The 18,863-nt window shown below is 36.2% G+C and overlaps 3 protein-coding genes across 4 annotated transcripts; 1 reads left to right on the top strand and 2 right to left on the bottom strand.

Annotated features, from left to right (window-relative positions):
* Positions 1 to 495: 495 nt before the first annotated feature.
* On the top strand, positions 496 to 2,792 carry LOC116137417 (squamosa promoter-binding-like protein 3). Its single transcript, XM_031423100.1, has 2 exons — positions 496 to 1,153; positions 2,413 to 2,792. The coding sequence occupies exons 1-2, from the start codon at positions 828 to 830 to the stop codon at positions 2,528 to 2,530; spliced, it is 444 nt and encodes a 147-aa protein (XP_031278960.1). The 5' UTR covers positions 496 to 827; the 3' UTR covers positions 2,531 to 2,792.
* A 1,026-nt stretch (positions 2,793 to 3,818) lies between these two features.
* Positions 3,819 to 7,399, bottom strand: LOC116137419 (mitochondrial arginine transporter BAC1). Of its 2 annotated transcripts, none has more exons than XM_031423106.1 (8): positions 7,029 to 7,399; positions 6,733 to 6,822; positions 5,364 to 5,465; positions 5,139 to 5,243; positions 4,943 to 5,041; positions 4,683 to 4,871; positions 4,494 to 4,592; positions 3,819 to 4,327 (listed from the first exon to the last, which is right to left on the bottom strand). In XM_031423106.1, the coding sequence occupies exons 1-8, from the start codon at positions 7,119 to 7,121 to the stop codon at positions 4,193 to 4,195; spliced, it is 912 nt and encodes a 303-aa protein (XP_031278966.1). In that variant the 5' UTR covers positions 7,122 to 7,399; the 3' UTR covers positions 3,819 to 4,192. The 2 variants fall into 2 exon arrangements, with proteins under 2 accessions (XP_031278966.1, XP_031278967.1); XM_031423107.1 differs by having other exon boundaries at positions 3,819 to 4,319.
* Positions 7,400 to 9,799: 2,400 nt separating this feature from the next.
* Positions 9,800 to 17,093, bottom strand: LOC116137416 (glyoxysomal processing protease, glyoxysomal). The gene is made up of 14 exons (XM_031423099.1): positions 16,809 to 17,093; positions 16,671 to 16,717; positions 16,417 to 16,582; positions 16,277 to 16,324; positions 16,095 to 16,175; positions 15,321 to 15,464; positions 13,799 to 13,927; positions 13,201 to 13,304; positions 12,966 to 13,051; positions 12,790 to 12,884; positions 12,013 to 12,706; positions 11,316 to 11,508; positions 10,827 to 10,918; positions 9,800 to 10,425 (listed from the first exon to the last, which is right to left on the bottom strand). Exons 1-14 carry the CDS (start codon positions 16,872 to 16,874, stop codon positions 10,163 to 10,165), a joined length of 2,208 nt encoding a protein of 735 aa, XP_031278959.1. The 5' UTR covers positions 16,875 to 17,093; the 3' UTR covers positions 9,800 to 10,162.
* Between the last annotated feature and the right edge of the window lie 1,770 nt (positions 17,094 to 18,863).

The following is an 18,863-nucleotide window of genomic DNA, read 5'->3' as shown; positions in this document are numbered from 1 at the left end:
GTGACCCTACACTACCAACATTCTCTTCCCAGATCATCACTTTCTAAAACCCTTTAAACCTTACTCTCACCAATCATCGACAATCGAGTGAATAGAGTTTATCTAGTTGTCCCTTCTGAGTCAAATTCCGATAAACCCTAACCACCAAAAGACTTATTAGCCTCCATACTTTAAAAACCCTAATAGTTTGAATTGAGTTTGCTCTTTGTTCACCGTCGGAATATAAATTTGGATAATAAACTGGTATTTTAACTGTATATAAGTGGAAAAGCGTCATAGTGGGTTGAGTTGTTAACTCTAAAAATAATTATCATAGTCAGTGCCTCAATAAATTAACCTGTCTCTGTACAGTGAAATCGTTGCGTTTGTCCATATACTCAATCTGATAATACATCCACTTCATTTTCTTACGCTAGATTTGTAGTAAAAGTCAATATATCTTAATTGCTGTGAACGAGGATTTCGTGCTTCACATTGATCTAACTCTGAATTCAGGTAAACTCAGATTAAGAAAGAATCACAGAATCTATTTATAAGTATGTTGAAATTGACATGAGAAACGGGGTAAATTTTCTTCAGAATGTAAACCAATCAAAATGAAGTGGTGTGGTGTTGGAGCTAACATTTGATGTTGGATTCCTAGCTACCTACCCTTACTATTAAGCCAATGTTATTGATAGGGAAAGAAATGGAACTTGTGGTCCTTCACACATATTCTTCTCCTCTTTCACCTTATCGAGGATTTTAATCTTCTTTAATAAATCTTCACCTTCTTCAATTCTTCTCCGCCCCCATCTCTCCATCTCCTTGCTTGTTTCACAACAATCATGGACTCGAGCAAAGCCGAGGGAAAGAGAATGAAAGAGCTGGTGGCGGAGGAGGAGGAAGAAGATGATGATGAAGATGGTGCTAGTGGGATAGTTACTGTAGGTTTTGATAAGGATGATAATAAGAAGAAGAAAGGTAAGAAAGGAGCTGCCGCCTGTGGTGGAGGGTCTTCTACTTCCGTTTCTTGTCAGGTGGATAATTGTACGGCAGACATGACAGACGCCAAGCGATACCATAGGCGCCATAAAGTCTGTGAATTCCATGCTAAGGCTTCTACCGTTCGACTTGCCGGTCTTCAACAACGTTTTTGCCAGCAATGTAGCAGGTTATTTCAAAACCCTAATTCTTCTTTTATAGCTTGATTGGCATATTCATGATTTTTACTTCATTTTTGTTGCTCATTTAGGTCAACATTCATTCTTCTCTTTTGTTAAGTACAGCATTTGTATGTTTTGTTCCCTCTTAAGTTTAGAAGTAATTAATTAACTATGTGTATGTTTCATATATCTCAAATCTCAATACCTGAAACTAGATCAGTTTGAACTTATCACAATATATATGATTTATCCAACCAAGCTATATATATATATATATATATATATACAGAGAACTAAAATTACACATCGCTATAGAATTTAAAATACATATAGTTTTGATGCATTTCCTGTGGGAATTTTCAGTGGTAATTCTCTGAATTAGTCTAAAGTAAGATATAGACCAAATTCGATATGTAATTTTCAACAATCTTCCTTCACTTGCTCCGATGCTGGCAGTTTCATGTATAAATTTGGCAGTGGCTTCTCATCTGTTAGTGTTTTTAATCCTCCCGTACTCAGAATGAGCTGGAAATAGCAATCTAAGTATTCGAGGCATGACAAAACAGTACTTGCCATAAAAGGGACATGTTAGCTGGAAGCCATAACCAATTTATTGTGAATATATCATTGGAGCTTGGAAGGAAACAAGAACCACTCGGCCATTTCCATTTATATAACATATCCAACGCATAGATATGATCATAATAAATTCTTATAGCTATTAATAGCACTCAAAATTAGTCCATAATGCACTGGTCAATTCATAGATAATACTATTTCTACACAAAAAATACTTGAACATGAAATGAATGAAAGAAAGATTAGAATTAATCTAGTTGACGATCTTCAATACCAAAGAACAAAGTTGGATGGGTGCTAGGACCAATAATATTGGGGACTTCATTTCCATGGTGATGAGAAAATTGTTGTCCTTGATGGATTCGACAAGAAAACGGGTCTTCTTTGACAGATAGAAACAATCAAAAACTCCTTGACAGTTAATTTGAAAACAGTCAACAAAGTTGGAAGGCTGTTTTAAAAGTAGTTTTTTCAGACGTCGGCTTCCAGGAGAATGGAGTTGTAGAAATTATTTTAATTTTTACCAACTTTTTTATTAGCAATAGTGCCTATGAAATGAACCTTTAGCATTTTATATACTCGCCCATTTTCTAATGGCAAAGAAGAATATTGTTTTGCTTTGTTTTAACCTCTACTTTCATCTCTATGTATGTGAAAAAATGCATGTGATTATGATATATATATGTAGGTTTCATGAGATATCGGAGTTTGATGATGCGAAAAGGAGTTGTCGAAGGCGTTTGGCTGGACACAATGAGCGACGCCGGAAAAGCTCATTTGAGTATCCTGGAGAAGGCTCCAACTGAAAAGAAGTAGTACATTAAGAGGCATGCATGAATGTAGACAAATGGAAGAAGAATTTACTAAATCACTTTCCCCTACGTACTACTACGCCTCTACCACCATAATCGGTTCTTCATCAGTTAAGGTCTAATTCTATGTGATCGCTCTTGGATGCTCTCTCTCTTCTGTCAACAATAATGTCATCTATCTATCTATCATCGTGCACCACTTGATAAATGGTGCCCCGTTATTATCTATAATAAACATTATTATCTCAAGCTAGAATATCATGCTCTTAAGCTTTGCGGTGCCTATATTTAAGTAAACTTTCTGGGTAAATTTTTGCTTCTCTGTTGTGGTTCTTGCTCCATTCACATGCATTTCAATTTTCAATGTCTCTGTACATAATTAAAAATTTTAGTTTAGGAACTTCATGTAGGGATTCATCAGATAAGATAGAGCAGCTCAACAATATGCTATCAGCCAGGTTTCTAAATAAAATGCCCCCTGATTGCTGTCAAATTATGACACAAGATTTTGCATGCGAGCAAATTGGTTGCTTGACATGGGGCTGCCCGAAAACCCTGTCTGATCAAATGAATGATGTTATTTTTTTTCCAATTAAATAGTTACACCATCTCAGAGTATGGAGATCTATCACAATACTTGTCCCCGGCAAGAGGGAATTAATTCCATTTCACGAGTTCGTGCTTGTAACTCTCGGATTTTGGGTTTGAGTAGTTTCTTAAAGCCGATGATGCACCTCAAAACTTTTGTACAAAGGAGGGGAGAGGACGTAAATATTAAGAATAATAACAAAAATAATTTACTGCAAGAAGTTCTCCATATGTGCATGGCATGGCCTACTCAGATTTAGTAACCACATTGAAAATTTCTGAAGACAGTGAAAGTGAGAGTAGATATAAAATAGTATGCTACAGTCAGACTCAGCCGCCTTCTGTGGAATGTTTTGATTCAGCTAATCTAGCACTTAGCAGCCATTAGTTGACGGAAAATTCTGGTTTGAATCAAAAGTAGTGATTAGTTTAAGAATCAAAACCAAAACCGCAACTTGCATAGGCCCCTGACCTGATGTTATTTCAAATTATCTTATCTGTTTTTACAACTCAAATTTCCCTTCGTAAGTTACTTGAAGAAATTAGAAAGAAAACTTCTTTGCCAACATGCAACTCAGATTTACTAGCAAATTAAACTGTGAACAATAAAGTGAGCTGGGAAATTAAGCACAACATAAATATAAGTATTGCAAGTCACAAAGATTTGAGTATTTTCATACGGGCAATGCAGTCGCACTGAAGTAGAAAATCACATAACAAATTGCTGTGACCAAGTTCAACAAGCTTGGACAGCGCATAAGATTCAGGGACATCTACAAAACAATTCCAAAATCCTTTCTGTATTGTGAAAATAGGTCAAGTAAAATGGCCCCTGACAATAAGGGGAAAAACAGACAGCTCAATTGCCATTCGTTTGTCCAACCACTCTAATGCTAAATTATCACTTTAACAGATCAGAGTATGCACTCTTACAAAAATCAAGCTCTGATACCACATCAATAAACCGCCAATCAGTTATGTCAAGAGTCTTCTGATATATATAGGCCTCCATGCTAATAACAGAAGCAAAAAGTTAGAAGCACCTTGTACGTAGATGGAATACAATACCTAGTTATGCCTGATCCCCAGCAATTTTATGGATAGCTCCCAGGCGACAATTGCAGCTGCATTAGCAGGAAAGGCCCTCACTATTGTAGGACCTAAACCTGCATAGCATCCCTTCAATCCAGCTCTCCTGTAAATCTACAAAAGTGACCAAATTAGCCTCTCTTCTTTATTGTTTTGAAAATTATGGAGCCCTTTCTATACCCTGCAACCCTCCCTCTCCCTACCTTTCCCAGAGATGTGGGTTAAGGTGTGGAGAGGTTAGCCCTAGAAAAAGCAAATAGAGGGAATCAAAATACTTTACCGAGTTTAAAATCTGAAAAGGATTTCTAGTGGAATTTTTCTCAAGATCAGTCTGGATAATAGTTTTTGCCACATCCAAAGGCAAAACAGCCGACCAGAACTATGAAACATAGATGATAAAACAAAATTTAATAATGTCAGTGGGTTCACAAATGAAACAATTGCAATGTAAGGGTGTCAAGGTGCTTACAGCTACACCGCCAAGACCACCACTCACAATCCCAATTCCCATGTCAATCAAGTTGCTGTGGTTAGATGAAACAGCTTTAAGTTGTAAATGCATGTAATAACGAACATTCTCATAGACACTGAAAAAGACAGCATTTCCCAAAGCTTCTCTTAACAGTGTTGTAGATCCCCCGCGAAAAATGCCTATAACCTGAAACACATTCCATCAGCTCAATAATTACACAAAACTATTTAGTTGCCAGAAGAAAAGAATTTACTCACCCCTTCACTTTTTACAGTTTTAAGTGCACAATCAAGAGGACTAGTGTATCTACTGGAATTTGGAACCAAAGAGTCTGTGCCTTGAACTTGCATCCTACACTGGAGAAGCTCAGTGTCACACATATACTGTAGGTAACAATGTTGATTATAAAGGAAAATAAAGTAAAGTATGATATGTAACTTCCCAATCACTTACCTTCACTAACTCAGATGGACACAAAACAAAACTGATAATAGATCCGCCAAAAGCAGCAGAAGGAATTATTACTTGGGATTGAGGCCCATTGCTTTGTACTCCTCCCTGAGAAGGAGAAGAAGTTCAAACATACATAATTAGATGCACCAACACCTTGAAAGAAATATATCAACAGAATTATTAAAGTACTAGTTTGTAGGTATCTCATCTGTAAATCATACAAACCTGCAGAAGTTGTTTTGTTTGGGAGTAGATGCCAAAAAGAAGTGAACTCTCAAAAGCCATGCCAACAAAAGATGGTGTTGCTCCTCTGTACAGTCCCTTAACCTGTCAATGTAACTGCCAGTGATTCTTCTGGAGAAGATATAAATGTGAAGAATTAAGGGCCAAGGAGAAGGAACGGTACCAAAGATTATTGAAAATGCCATTCTAAAGTAATCCAAGTATCAAGCACATTTTGAGATTCCGTGGGATATTACAGAGATCATCAAATTTACTACTATAATCATGCATCCTGAAGCCTACAATTTATAGACCCATTACAAGTCAGCAGAGTTGGAAATAGGGTAGTGAAGGACCTTAGAATGAGACCATATTGACATATATACTCACAGTGGGGATACAACCATCACATATAGATTAAGAAATACATTACATTAATCAAAATTGCAACATTCCATAGCAACTAGGGCGTAGAAATATATAAATAGGCCATTCTGTTTCTCTGTCTAGTTTTTGTTGTTATGAGAGAAGAGTTTCCTAAAAAAGTGATTATGACCCAGTAAGACATGCATTCTCAGTCTCAACAACCAAAGAGATACAATATGAAACAATAGTTTTAGACATGATGATTCACCACATCAGAAAAATATTAAGATAATATACAATATCAATTATAACATTAATTCAAAAAATTCTCATCAACTTCCTTTCTCTCCAGTATGTATGATGACTAGGAGGTAGTATAAATAGCAAAAGTAATTATTAAAAGCCACGGTCATTAAAGCCTTAGATTTTCAAACTAAGTCTAACGTGTGCTAAATTGGCCACAGAAAGCTAACTAAGAAACAGCTTATAATGAAATCAAGGTATTCCAACACTTCAAACCCATGGACACAAACAATGAAAGAACACTTTTTTTCAAATTCAAAGGCAAAGCGTTTCATCAATTAAAGAAAAATAAAACTTCTACTTGATCATATCGAACCAAGGTACAAGGAGGAATTATCTGAAAGCCACCCTAAACTTAACAGACTAATGAAATCTGTCAGTGTCAACACAACATGCAAACAAATAATTAGAGGAGCATACAATAGTGGATTCTATTCAAACTCTACCACTTTTTGAGGGTTTCCCAAGTAGTCGCCTCACAATAAAAAAAAACAAATTTATCAAACAGAGGGTTTGTTCGCAATGGGGTTTTACTAAGCCCTAACATAACACATCATATTACCACTGAAATTAAAATATGTAGCAAATATTTTTTTCTACCCAAATATATGTAAATCTAGCAATCAATGTCAAAATAAAGGAAGAAGCAACACAACTGTTAGTTCATCTATCATAAAGACAAAATTAAGTTAAAGAAACATACTCCTTCAGTGCTCAGTATCCTTGCAGTGCAATGCAATCCATTCTTGTACTGAATCCCATGAGTTTCAGTATTGTGTTTTTGCAGCTTCACCTAACAAAGTTCACCACATACCCACATTCAAAAATGCCAAAACATCAATATTTAAACTACAGTCCATGCAGTTAGCAAGAAATTTACAAACAAAATGAACACTATTGAAAGACAAAAAAAGGGTTACCAATTTCACCTCCAAATACACAAGTAAAAGAAAACAAGCACACCACAATTTTGTGAGTCCAAGTGTAAGAATAAGTTACCTTGACAGTATCAAAAGGATGACCAGTAATAACGGTAGCAACACCGGCCAATAAGCCAGCCACATAATCCTTGTAACCGGAGCTCTCTGCCATCTCTCTCTCTTTGGAATCTTACAAGTCCTTACTTTCTCTAAAACTCTTGGGGTTTTTGTAAAGAAAAGTGAATGATTGGAGTCCACATCACCGCCCACGCTTTTTCTCACTTGTTAGTTTAAGTTTTGGATGGATCAACCACCACCATGAGAGAGTGGGAACTGCTGCAGCGCTCATTCTGCATTTTACTAAAAGTTAAAAAGACAGTTGCCTACTTTTTATTTTATTTTATTTTACGATTTCCTTCTCTGGAAGTTGGATGAGATGTTTAAAGCTGATTTAAGTAAAAACTAAATAGTGTTAAACCTTGCAATTGCAAGACTGTCATTTGATCATGTATTTTATATATGAATAATTTTTCTTAATCAAAATCTTCCACATTTAAGGCGCACTATATATGGGTACAAATAAATTATATTTAGTGATTAAAAAATGGTATAGTTAAAACAAAAGATGGGTTATAATTAAATTAATCTTATCAAGATCAAATTGTTATAATTTGAAATTAAAAGTGAGATAGATAAATATCAAATTGCTACATAAATTGGGCAATTTCGTATATGTCAAGTTCATACCTGTTATGCCTGGAAAAGTAGGGATGACGCAAACCCTATCAACATAAGTGGTCAGAGCTTAGGTAAGTCCAGTAGCCATTCAGACGAAGCCACGTCGCACGTTGACGCAAGCGGCATGCTCCCGCCAGTACAGTAGGTGTGCGCCAGGCTGGTGAAAGGCTGGGGACGATCCACGTGTCCAATCCCTGCAAGAGTCGAGTAAATCACTCGAGCAGGTGAGCAACGAGACGCAAAGAAGGATTTGCATGGCAATCTGACCCACTCCCTGATTTCGTAATCATTATCTCAATTCATCCCACTATAAATAAAGAGAATCTCTCCCGTTTGTGAGATTAGCTAATTTCTCTCCAGAATAGCATTTACTCTCTCTCTCTCTCTCTCTCTCTCTCTCTCTTGTAACCTCTTGTAAATCAGCTCGTTGAACGCGACTTGATCTCAAATATATTAATACAATACCAGTGGACGTAGGATTCGCTCACTTAATCATCCGAACCACTTTAAACATTGTTCTTCTTCTTCTATTCAGTTCAATACCCCCATACACACGTGTCTCCTGAGCCAGCTCAGCATTTCTCACGTGTGTTTAGTTGGTGTCAAAATCACGTATCAACAATACCCAATTTTATCTTCCTCGATGTTATGACATTCATCAAGTTGTGATGACACTTGCCAAATTACTCCCTAATCCATTACTGATTATTATTGCATAACCAACCCTCGGTAATCGAGTGGTTGAATAAAGACTCTTGGGTGTATTACTCAAGAAATCCTAAGTTTGATTCATCTCGATTGCTAATAGGGAGGATGGGCTATTGGAGAATTACCCGGTCATTAACTTCAANTTAGTGATTAAAAAATGGTATAGTTAAAACAAAAGATGGGTTATAATTAAATTAATCTTATCAAGATCAAATTGTTATAATTTGAAATTGAAAGTGAGATAGATAAATATCAAATTGCTACAAAAATTGGGCAATTTCGTATATGTCAAGTTCATACCCAATTTTATCTTCCTCGATGTTATGACATTCATCAAGTTGTGATGACACTTGCCAAATTACTCCCCAATCCATTACTGATTATTATTGCATAACCAACCCTAGGTAATCGAGTGGTTGAATAGAGACTCTTGGGTGTATTACTCAAGAGGTCCTAAGTTTGATTCATCTCGATTGCTAATAGGGAGGATGGCTATTGGAGAATTACCCGATCGTTAATTTCAAGACCTTGAGGAATTATTTAAAATACACGCAAGTTGACTCAAACACTCCCGGCTACCCAAAAAAAAACATTGTTTTAAAACCCGGCCTGATCCAGCCGATTGAACTGGTTGAATCGAGACCCAAAGCCTTCACCGGGTCGAGTTACAAATTTTCCTATTCATTCAAAATCTTAGAAATTAGGATATCAATCCGTAAACTATTAAAGGCTGGAATGTTAGGGCTTTTGAAGAAAAACTGTCGGTGAGTGCAATGGTGGCAACTACATCAATTTTCGGTGAGTGAATCGACCGAAAATTGCAAAATAATGTTAGTGGAAAAATCTTGTTGTCGCCATTGATTGGGGAGGTGAACGGGGGAGGGGTGAGATGGGTTTTGGTCATGAGACTGAGAGGAGTGTTTTTTTGGTGATGGGGAGTGTTGTCGTCGCTAAAAACATACCCTATTTGCAGACGCTGATGGTGGTGTTTGGAGTGTTTTTGCAAGATTTCAAACATATAAAGACTTACATATAATTTTCAGAGATATTTTTGTTAGATTTTAAACCTTTGGACACCGGTTTGACCCGCCAATCAAACCGGTTAAACTAGTCAACCTGAGACCCAACCACTTTGTCGGGTTTCACCACGAGTTGGGTTTTAAAACATTGAAAAAAAAGATTATAATTGCATAATAAAATTTATGCTTCCTTCACCTCTCTTAAAGAATAAAAATCTGAATAATCTCCTTCCCATTTCACCATCCAAGAATCCAAATATATTGGGATTCGCAAGCCCACAAAAATGCTAACAAATTGTTACCAAACACAATGACCTTCAACTTAACAAACCAATAGTATATGATTTCCCTTGATACTCGACAACAGGAGTTAAATGGAAATATATTCTTAACTATACAATTTATTGTAACTGGAAACATTTATGGAACAAGAATGAAAGAATTTCGTACCCATCTAATGCCCTATTATACATATATCGCTCACAGTGGTACATAAGTACAAGTGCACAACAATACACTATTGTTCAGTACACAACCTCCCTGTTACATTTATCTCAACCATGATAAAGCCACAAATTTCCATTGCCCGAAAGAAATTGAAATTCCAACCATTCCTTTTAATTCTTCTATCAGTCCATGCGCTGAGATCAGGCAGAGTGAAACTCACCATTACATTGGACTATGATATCAGATTCTGATCATACTGATCATATTCCTTCTTATTGGGTACAAGAGTGATGCCAGGTTGTCATAACTTACTACGAAAAATCTCACCGGAATTTTTTTCTGGCTTGCTGATTTGAGACGACCCTTTTAGAACCTCTTGACTTTCAGCAATGAATTTAGCAAAACGGGAACCTTTCCCGTCTTTGTTTGCTTCCAATAGTGACTGCGGCAGATGAGGTAACGTAGGACCTGGCTTTGGAGATAATGGTGGCATCAGTGCCCACACTGAAGCAAGGTGTTCATTTGGTTGGTCAAGTTTTTTTAGAAGTGAAAGATCCTGCATATCTGTATAAGAAAAAGAAGACTCATAAGACTCACAAACATCTCCCCACCTTCAGCCATAAAATCATAAATTTCAGTACAAACACATGGAATGCATATGATTCATCTTGTTTTACATATCAATTTGAAATGAGTTGTATATCTGCAACGCCATATCAACTATATAAAGTGAGAATACATATAGACTTTTATTAAATATTATCTCAAAATTCTCGTTTTGTTGCTCAGTGGCACAGAAAAATTTTAAGCAGAAAACATCAGAAAGTTGAGATCAAAGCTTAATATAACTGTGTAAGTTCTCTTCTTGGTTACTGACACCCCACTAACTACTTAATAAAACGATAAATTCAACCGTGAAAATTTCACTCTCAACAAAGTATGAAAGCACTACTTAGCTTCCTAACCTCTTGAAAACTCAAAGATAGGAGCCAAAACTGCACATGGAATGCTGAAGTTCAGATGTGGTATAACTGTCCCTCCACTATGCCTTGCATTACTGTATCAAGAATACATCTCGTTAGATAAGTTCAATATACAAGCACTGAAAGTTAACCGACAAAATAAATCATTTTAAAATTTATTTGTCAAAGTTCATAATAAAGGAGAAATTTTTTGATTAATATAAATATGAGATATTGCATGAATGCTATTACAGTTTGTCAAAAACTCCATGTCAAATCGCTGGACAAACAGCATGGATTTCAGATTGAGGATTGTGAAAAAGCTGTTAAAACATAGTCTGGCATCTCTCTATTAAAACTTCACATCAGTGATTAAATGGGGGGGAGTTGATATGATGGTCTGAAAGTGATGACAACCATAATGTTAACTGAGTGAAAAAAAAAACTTGGCAACCTACACAAATTCACTTTGTACAATCTAATTCACGGTACCTTGTAACAAGTCCGATCATATGACCATCCAAATTGACAACTGCACCACCACTACCACCTGGATGAACAGCAGCAGTCGTTTCAAGCATTACTGGACACCCTGAATCCCCTTGAAGAATAGATTGACAATAAGGGGATGACTTAACTTTGACAACTTTTGCTACCACCCCACAACAAACAGAAGCGGAAAGGCCTGCAAAATTCAAAGCAGAAACAAATGAAACCAATTTAAAGAAAATATTCAGGATCTACCAAATACTTTGATTTTTTTACTCTGTAAAAAATTACAAATATAAAGCATGATAAGGAAATATATCAACCGCATAGAATGAGTCCTTTTACTGCATTGCATTAGGAAATGTCACATATTAAACAGTATGTACACAAGTGTGAATAAGGTGGTTAGAGTCACTCGTTCAGAAAATTCCTAAATTTGGATTGGCAATGTATCTTAATTGTTGAAGATGCAAAACTTACAGAACAGTATAGTCTTTAGACCAAACAAGATGAGAATCGCATGAACCACATCATGTATTCATCGTTAAGAATTTTCTAGGCTTAAGGATGGCATGCTATACATGTAATAACCTACACTTGCCAATCTTAATTGATCACACACACAAGAAAGCAGACAGTGCTTATAAAAGTGTCATAGTCAACAGGACTTTCACAGACAAATGACAAAGTTAGGCCTTACCACATCTGGGTCCAAATAGTCCATGTCCAATGACATATGCAGTTGATCCTACAGATGGGTGTGCAAAATCTGTAACTATAGGGCAAAGCTGATGTGTAACATATTTAAGCTGCAATAGGGCAACATCCAAGGGTCCCTTGCAAACATATACTACTGTAGCATCACACCAAATCCAAGGCTCCATATGGTTCAGACGGACACGTATGTTTCTATGGCCTTTGTAAAACGAACTCAACTTATATGGTCTACTTCCATCAACAGAAGAATCCACAAACTTTGGTGCCCTTGCTGCAGGCTCTTCAGATGCAAAGAGAAATGCCCTCGATTGATTTCCATTTTTACCACCACTTACAGTTGTTTTCCCAAACCTCCATGGTTCTAACAAGTGAGCATTTGTGAGTATCAGGCCTTGATCATTAAGCAGAACACCAGATGCCCAAACACCATCATCAGTTGTAATAAGACAAACAGACACCAATGCCTTCTGAATTGGTAGTGGAGATAGGCAACAAGAATCACGATGTTCATACTTAAAAGAGTATGACCCATTGGAGTCATGGCTGCTATATAATAACGAGTTCCCTACAGCATTTAAGTTTCCCTTGTTAATATGGAACTCTTTTTCTGCATTTTGGGGCTCCTTCAGCAGCAAGTCACTGCAAGCAGTTGCAATGGCTTCCCACGGAATCACCAGCTGTTACCCAAGACTACAGTTCTGTATGATACAATAACCATGAGATAATTTAACAATAAATGAGATGGATCTTGGCAGATTACCTGAATTTCAGCACCGCTGTTCTTTTGCCTCAATGGTCTGATCAAGATACCAACCAACTGTGCATGTTCACCAAATATTGGACCACCTTCCATTCCTGATAGATTTAGTGAAAGATAAAATCAAAATCTGAATGGCAACAAATGACCACAAAAACATAACAGAGAAATGCTCATACCAGGAAGACACCGAATGTCTGCCATCAGCAATGATTGCGTGGATGATCCAGGAGGATAGCAGTTGGCAACAGATCCCATAGATATGCTGGTTCAAACAGCTAAGAATTAAATAGTGGAAATCAAAGGATTTTCTGACGTATATAGAGAGAGATCTAACAATCGAAAGGTGTTCCACTAGGTGACATTTTTAAGAACCAAGCCAAAATAAAGAAACTTATAGTGAAGAAACCATACCTATTAAAGAAATGCATAGGTGAGAGGACACCAAAAGGAGAGCCCACTGCTAGAAGAGAATCCCCCCTTTTACTTGAGGGCAATAAGGCTAAGTTTGGTAGATCCTAATTCATAACAACTTTTGATATTAATATATACCTCAAGTATGTCTCTGTGTGTGTGTGTGTGTGTGTGTGTGTGTGTGTGTGACTTTCGATATTAATATATAGCTCAAGTATGTCTATGTGTGTGTGTGTGTGTGTGTGTGTGTGTGTGTGTGTGTGTGTGACTTTTGATATTAATAAATACCTCAAGTATGTATGTGCGTGTGTGTGACTTTTGATATTAATATACACATCAAGTATATATGTGTGTGTATGACTTTCGATATTAATATATACCTCAAGTATGTGTGTGTGTGTGTGTGTAACTTGCGATATTAATATATACCTCAAGTATGTCTCTGTGTGTGTGTGTGTGTGTGACTTTCGACATTAATATATACCTCAAGTATGTCTCTGTGTGTGTGTGTGTGTGTCTGTTGTGGGATTGGATTTGTTATAACGAGTTTTCACCGAATCATATTGCTAAGAAAGGAAAGAACTAACAGCAAAATTACCTTCAAATATGAGGAAACTCCAAGGATAGCAATTCTTGTAGTTGACTTGTCCAAAAGACTTCGATTATTTGATTCCTCAAGTGGCAGATGCCTACGACTCTCGTCTAATGGTTTGCTGTCATGCTCAACCTGAAAAGATTAGTTAAAATCACCATTTCATGCTATTAGAATAAACAAAATCAAATGAAAAAGTTAAATTAAAACAGGAACCAATATTCCTTTTTTTTTTTAAGGGTAATGTTCTCAAAAGACAACAGTGATTCAAAGAAAATGTTCCAAATGACATTAGATTTGGAAAGTAACATTCAATCATTTGTTCAAACCAAATCATTTCATAAAGACGCAGGCCCCTAAGTAAGGAATATGCAGTAATAACTTGAAGAAAAAAAAACTGTTNTGTTGTGGGATTGGATTTGTTATAACGAGTTTTCACCGAATCATATTGCTAAGAAAGGAAAGAACTAACAGCAAAATTACCTTCAAATATGAGGAAACTCCAAGGATAGCAATTCTTGTAGTTGACTTGTCCAAAAGACTTCGATTATTTGATTCCTCAAGTGGCAGATGCCTACGACTCTCGTCTAACAGTTTGCTGTCATGCTCAACCTGAAAAGATTAGTTAAAATCACCATTTCATGCTATTAGAATAAACAAAATCAAATGAAAAAGTTAAATTAAAACAGGAACCAATAGTCCTTGTTTTTTTAAGGGTAATGTTCTCAAAAGACAACAGTGATTCAAAGAAAATGTTCCAAATGACATTAGATTTGGAAAGTAACATTCAATCATTTGTTCAAACCAAATCATTTCATAAAGACACCGGCCCCTAAGTAAGGGAATATGCAGTAATAACTTGAAGAAAAAAAAACTATTAGGATCCCACATTGGAAGGGAAAAGGGTGGGCATGTAAGTTATAAAGGGCTTGGGCACCCTCCCTTAGCAAGCCAGTTTTCTAAGGAGAGTTCTACCAAAGCCCATGAAAGACCCCAGGCCCAACCCAATTGTTTGAGTTGTTGGAGTGGGTTCTTATCAAAAACACAGAATGTCGGACAATTTACCACTCAACAACTCAATGTTTTTAGCTTCAATCTAAGGCTTCAAACAGAAATATAGAAAAATAATATCTGAAATCCATAGATAACGTGCAGATCACCAAACATACATTCTCATACATACAAATTTTGGTTTCTGATACAAGCAACACAACAAAATGGCAGACATATAGAGACAAGCACTTCTTTACCTTTCTACTTAATAAAGCATCAATCAACTGTTTAAAATCCAGAAAAATATATTCCTATTGGACAGGATACATCTCTACATCATGCCAACCAAGTTAGATAGCTACTGGTAGATGCCTTTAAATCATTATATGTATATAATCTTGTAGAACTTATTCTAGGTCAGATAAATTTTAATCTGAAATACCAATACAAAACTCATATTCAAGGAAAAAGTTCCAAAAACTAATCTAAGATAAACACATGCAAAAGAAATTGAAAAACCTCATGCACTACTGACCTGAGTCCGAATAACATCCATCAAGGGCTGAGAACCATTATCATATGAGGCCAGGGACCAACCAATCTCCCATCCATGCTCTGGTGAGCCTGAAGAAGCTTCAATAAGTGATTGAAGAGCAAGGGCAGATACAGGGATGTGAACCTTCACATTGCATTGATCCCAGCATCAAAAGCATATTACATGCAATTATATATTGTCAAGAACAATAAATTTAAGGAACAACATAAAATGCTCACCACATCATTAATTATCATCTCCAGTGCCACAGATAATTACAAACATTTAATGTGATATTGTAGTTGAATTTGAAGTACATAATAACTTATTGCAACATATGACTGCTCATATTTCATGTATATACAGTTGTTCATATGGCTTAATATATTCCACATAGAAACTGAAGCCTCAAATCAGAAAGTCATAATCAACATGGGTTCAATACAAATATTGGAAGCATCACCCATGGCGAATGGTACAATTCATTAGTATAATATCACAAATGTCAGAGCTTGAAACTTTGAAATAATCATCCACCTGATGACTGCTTCCATTGACTCCAAAACCCCAATTATAGTGATGAATATGCACCTAACGTAACTTTGATAATCATATCCATTAATCTCATAATGTTTTGAAACTACACTTATTGCCAAAGAAACATGAGAAATTTAAATCAACCTGATATTAAATCAACAAACAATTTACTACCAATTTATAAGGCTCTTGAACATTCAACTCAACAAACAAAATGTAGATAATTTGAACACTCACCAACTTTATAACTTGCGCACTAACCCATCCAGGGACTCCTTTATCCAGACACTCGTGTCCTGTCTCCGACCTCAATGTGCCCTACAGATTAAAAAACTAACACATCATATCCAATTCTATAAATCTACTATAACAAAAATTCCCAATTTCAACTGAAAAAACAACTATATATCATCTTATACCTCCACCATAACATCAACCTGAGCACCCGAAATCAACTCTGGACGGCCCTGCAATAAACAATAAGCACCGACAATTATTCTAAAACCAACAAATATTGGCAAGCAAACGTGATCTAGAACCAAAACGACAGAGTTTGCACCTCAAAAACATTCTTCTCCCTGTGTTGCATAGACAAAAACGGCTCAACAACAGAAGCAACAGTCACAACCAATCCATTGACTCCCCAATTTCGTTCACGCACGTCAGCATCGTAGATGTTATTGGGCAGTAACATCCCAGAAGCTGAAAGTGTCGTTTTGCCGGAACTAAAACACATTAACACACCAATAAACAGTCAACTCAAACAAAAAAATGAAATTAAATAAAAAATCAAATCAAATTAAATCAACTGACTTGTATTGATGGAAAGCGTGTCTTCGCATCTTTAGACCTTTGGGGTCCTAAAATTTAATGGAAAAAAAGAAAAAGAATTTAATTATTCAGGGACTAGTTAAAAATATAAATAAATAAACATACGTTTAATGGACTTACAGGGCCTTGAACTCTGACTAAGACACCGAAGTTCCGCGAAAAGCCGGCCGTTTCTGAAAAACCCATGCGGATTTAGCGGAGATTTGGAGGTTGTATGTTGCAGTGAAGTCTTGGGAGTAAGTATTTTGGATTGAAATAAGATTGTCTTTAAGTTACAGGGGAAGAAAGAGATAGTTCATGGTTGCACGCCTAACGAAGTAGATAAGAGGAACGACGTCGTGAAGCTCGTCGTCTGGGACGTGCGTGGACTGGGAGGTGGACCCTTCCGGAAAAATTTCATATATGTATTTTTATTAGCTAATAATAATGCAATCCGAAAAGGTTGGTCCGATGATCAAGAGATCTCTTCTTTCAGTTTTTTTAATTACCTATTATAATTTACTTAATTTTTTGGATTGGTAGGATGTTCAATAAATCCCAAAATATAGATTCAAGATCAATTGAGGTGTATGCAAGTTGATCCGGACACTTCGATTATCCAAAAAAATAATATAATCTTAAACTAAAGGGATTGGTATGACGGTTAAGAAAGTTTGCTCATTTCATTGATTTTCTGGGTTCAAACCTTAAGGTCATTTATCATATTATGATTTACCTGATCTTTTAGATTTGTAAAATGTTTAATGGACCATATAAATTAGTTGAGGTATATACAAGCTAGTTGAATACTCTGATTACCGAAATAAATAAATAAATAAAATAATATGATGTTCAAGTTTTTCTTTGAATTTTTATTAATTTATTTTCTTTATAATTTGTAGATTGTATTATTATAAAGTCTGTAATTATAATAATGAGAGTATTATATGAAAGACTTTATTTAATTGATTTAGAAGATGAATTAATGTAAGATTTCGACATATTTGTACTAATTATTGATAATTGATTAATGTTGGTGGGATGAGGAAAAAGAGGCAAACAAAATGATGGACAGTTTGATAATGGTATTTTCAAACAATTATTATCATTAATTAGATTTAGAGGCACCAATCACCAAAGAACTTCCAAAAAGTTGCAAAGTTTTTATTTTTATTTTTTCTTATTATCCGACCAGTTTAAGCGCATTTCAATTAATTTCATGAGGTCTTAAAGCTAAACTTTTAAAGATAAATTCAAACTCAAAACCTCTTAAGTAGTACATTCAAGAGTCCCTATAAAATCATTCCACCACCCAAAGGTAGTTAAGTTGTAAAGATTTAATTACTGTTAAGACTTTGAGATTAAAGTAGTAAGTGTGACATTAAAGAGTAATGCTATGCTTACTCACGAACTTACTAACCACTTTACCCACCTTTGTTAAAATTACATATGATACTCATACTATGTTTATGGTACATGTATTATGCTTTATATTTACAAAGGAGTAAACGACATGTTCCAACCCAAGGTTTAGTGAAATCCTAGGTTGGTACCCCTGGTTTCATAAATTCCAGATTCTCACCCTTAAATGGACATTGTTTCCTTTATTTTAACCGTTAAAGGCTAAAATGGTCTTTTTCTCCTCCTTCTTCTCTCTTCCCTTCCCATTTCTTCTTCATCTCTACCTCCTCCCATCTTCTTCTTTTTCCCTTCACATCTCAAAACTCCATCTCAAAATGGCTACATTTCTGGCCACCCGCCTGATTCTAATGGCGTCTTGACGCCCTGCCACCACCATCCAATCTCCCAACCCCACCCCACCAAAACCCCTTGATCCCCCACCCTGCAGATCGTGCAAAGCACACCTTGGGCGTATTCTGAAATCAGTCCAGCCGTCATCCTTTTTGCCACTTTTCCAGCTTTTTTTTCATCCAAAACCACCACCATGTGCCTCTTTAAACCTCCCACAACAAAACTCCAGCCTTTTCTCAACTGAAACCACCATTCCAACTTGGAAAATGCCGACCACAACTAGGTTTTTCTATGCACTGTGTGATTGTCTCCAGTCGGATTCTGGTTGATTTTGGCGGCCTCAACCCCAAACGACACCACCCTTGCACTCACAAGCATCTCTCCTTCAAAATCCCCAACCTTCCTGACCATGATTGCTCGTCGTTCATCGCCGCCACTCAACTT

This window comes from Pistacia vera, unplaced genomic scaffold (assembly GCF_008641045.1).
Source record: "Pistacia vera cultivar Batoury unplaced genomic scaffold, PisVer_v2 Contig324, whole genome shotgun sequence".
Classification (NCBI taxonomy): domain Eukaryota; kingdom Viridiplantae; phylum Streptophyta; class Magnoliopsida; order Sapindales; family Anacardiaceae; genus Pistacia; species Pistacia vera.
This window is presented reverse-complemented; position numbering and strand designations above follow the sequence as displayed.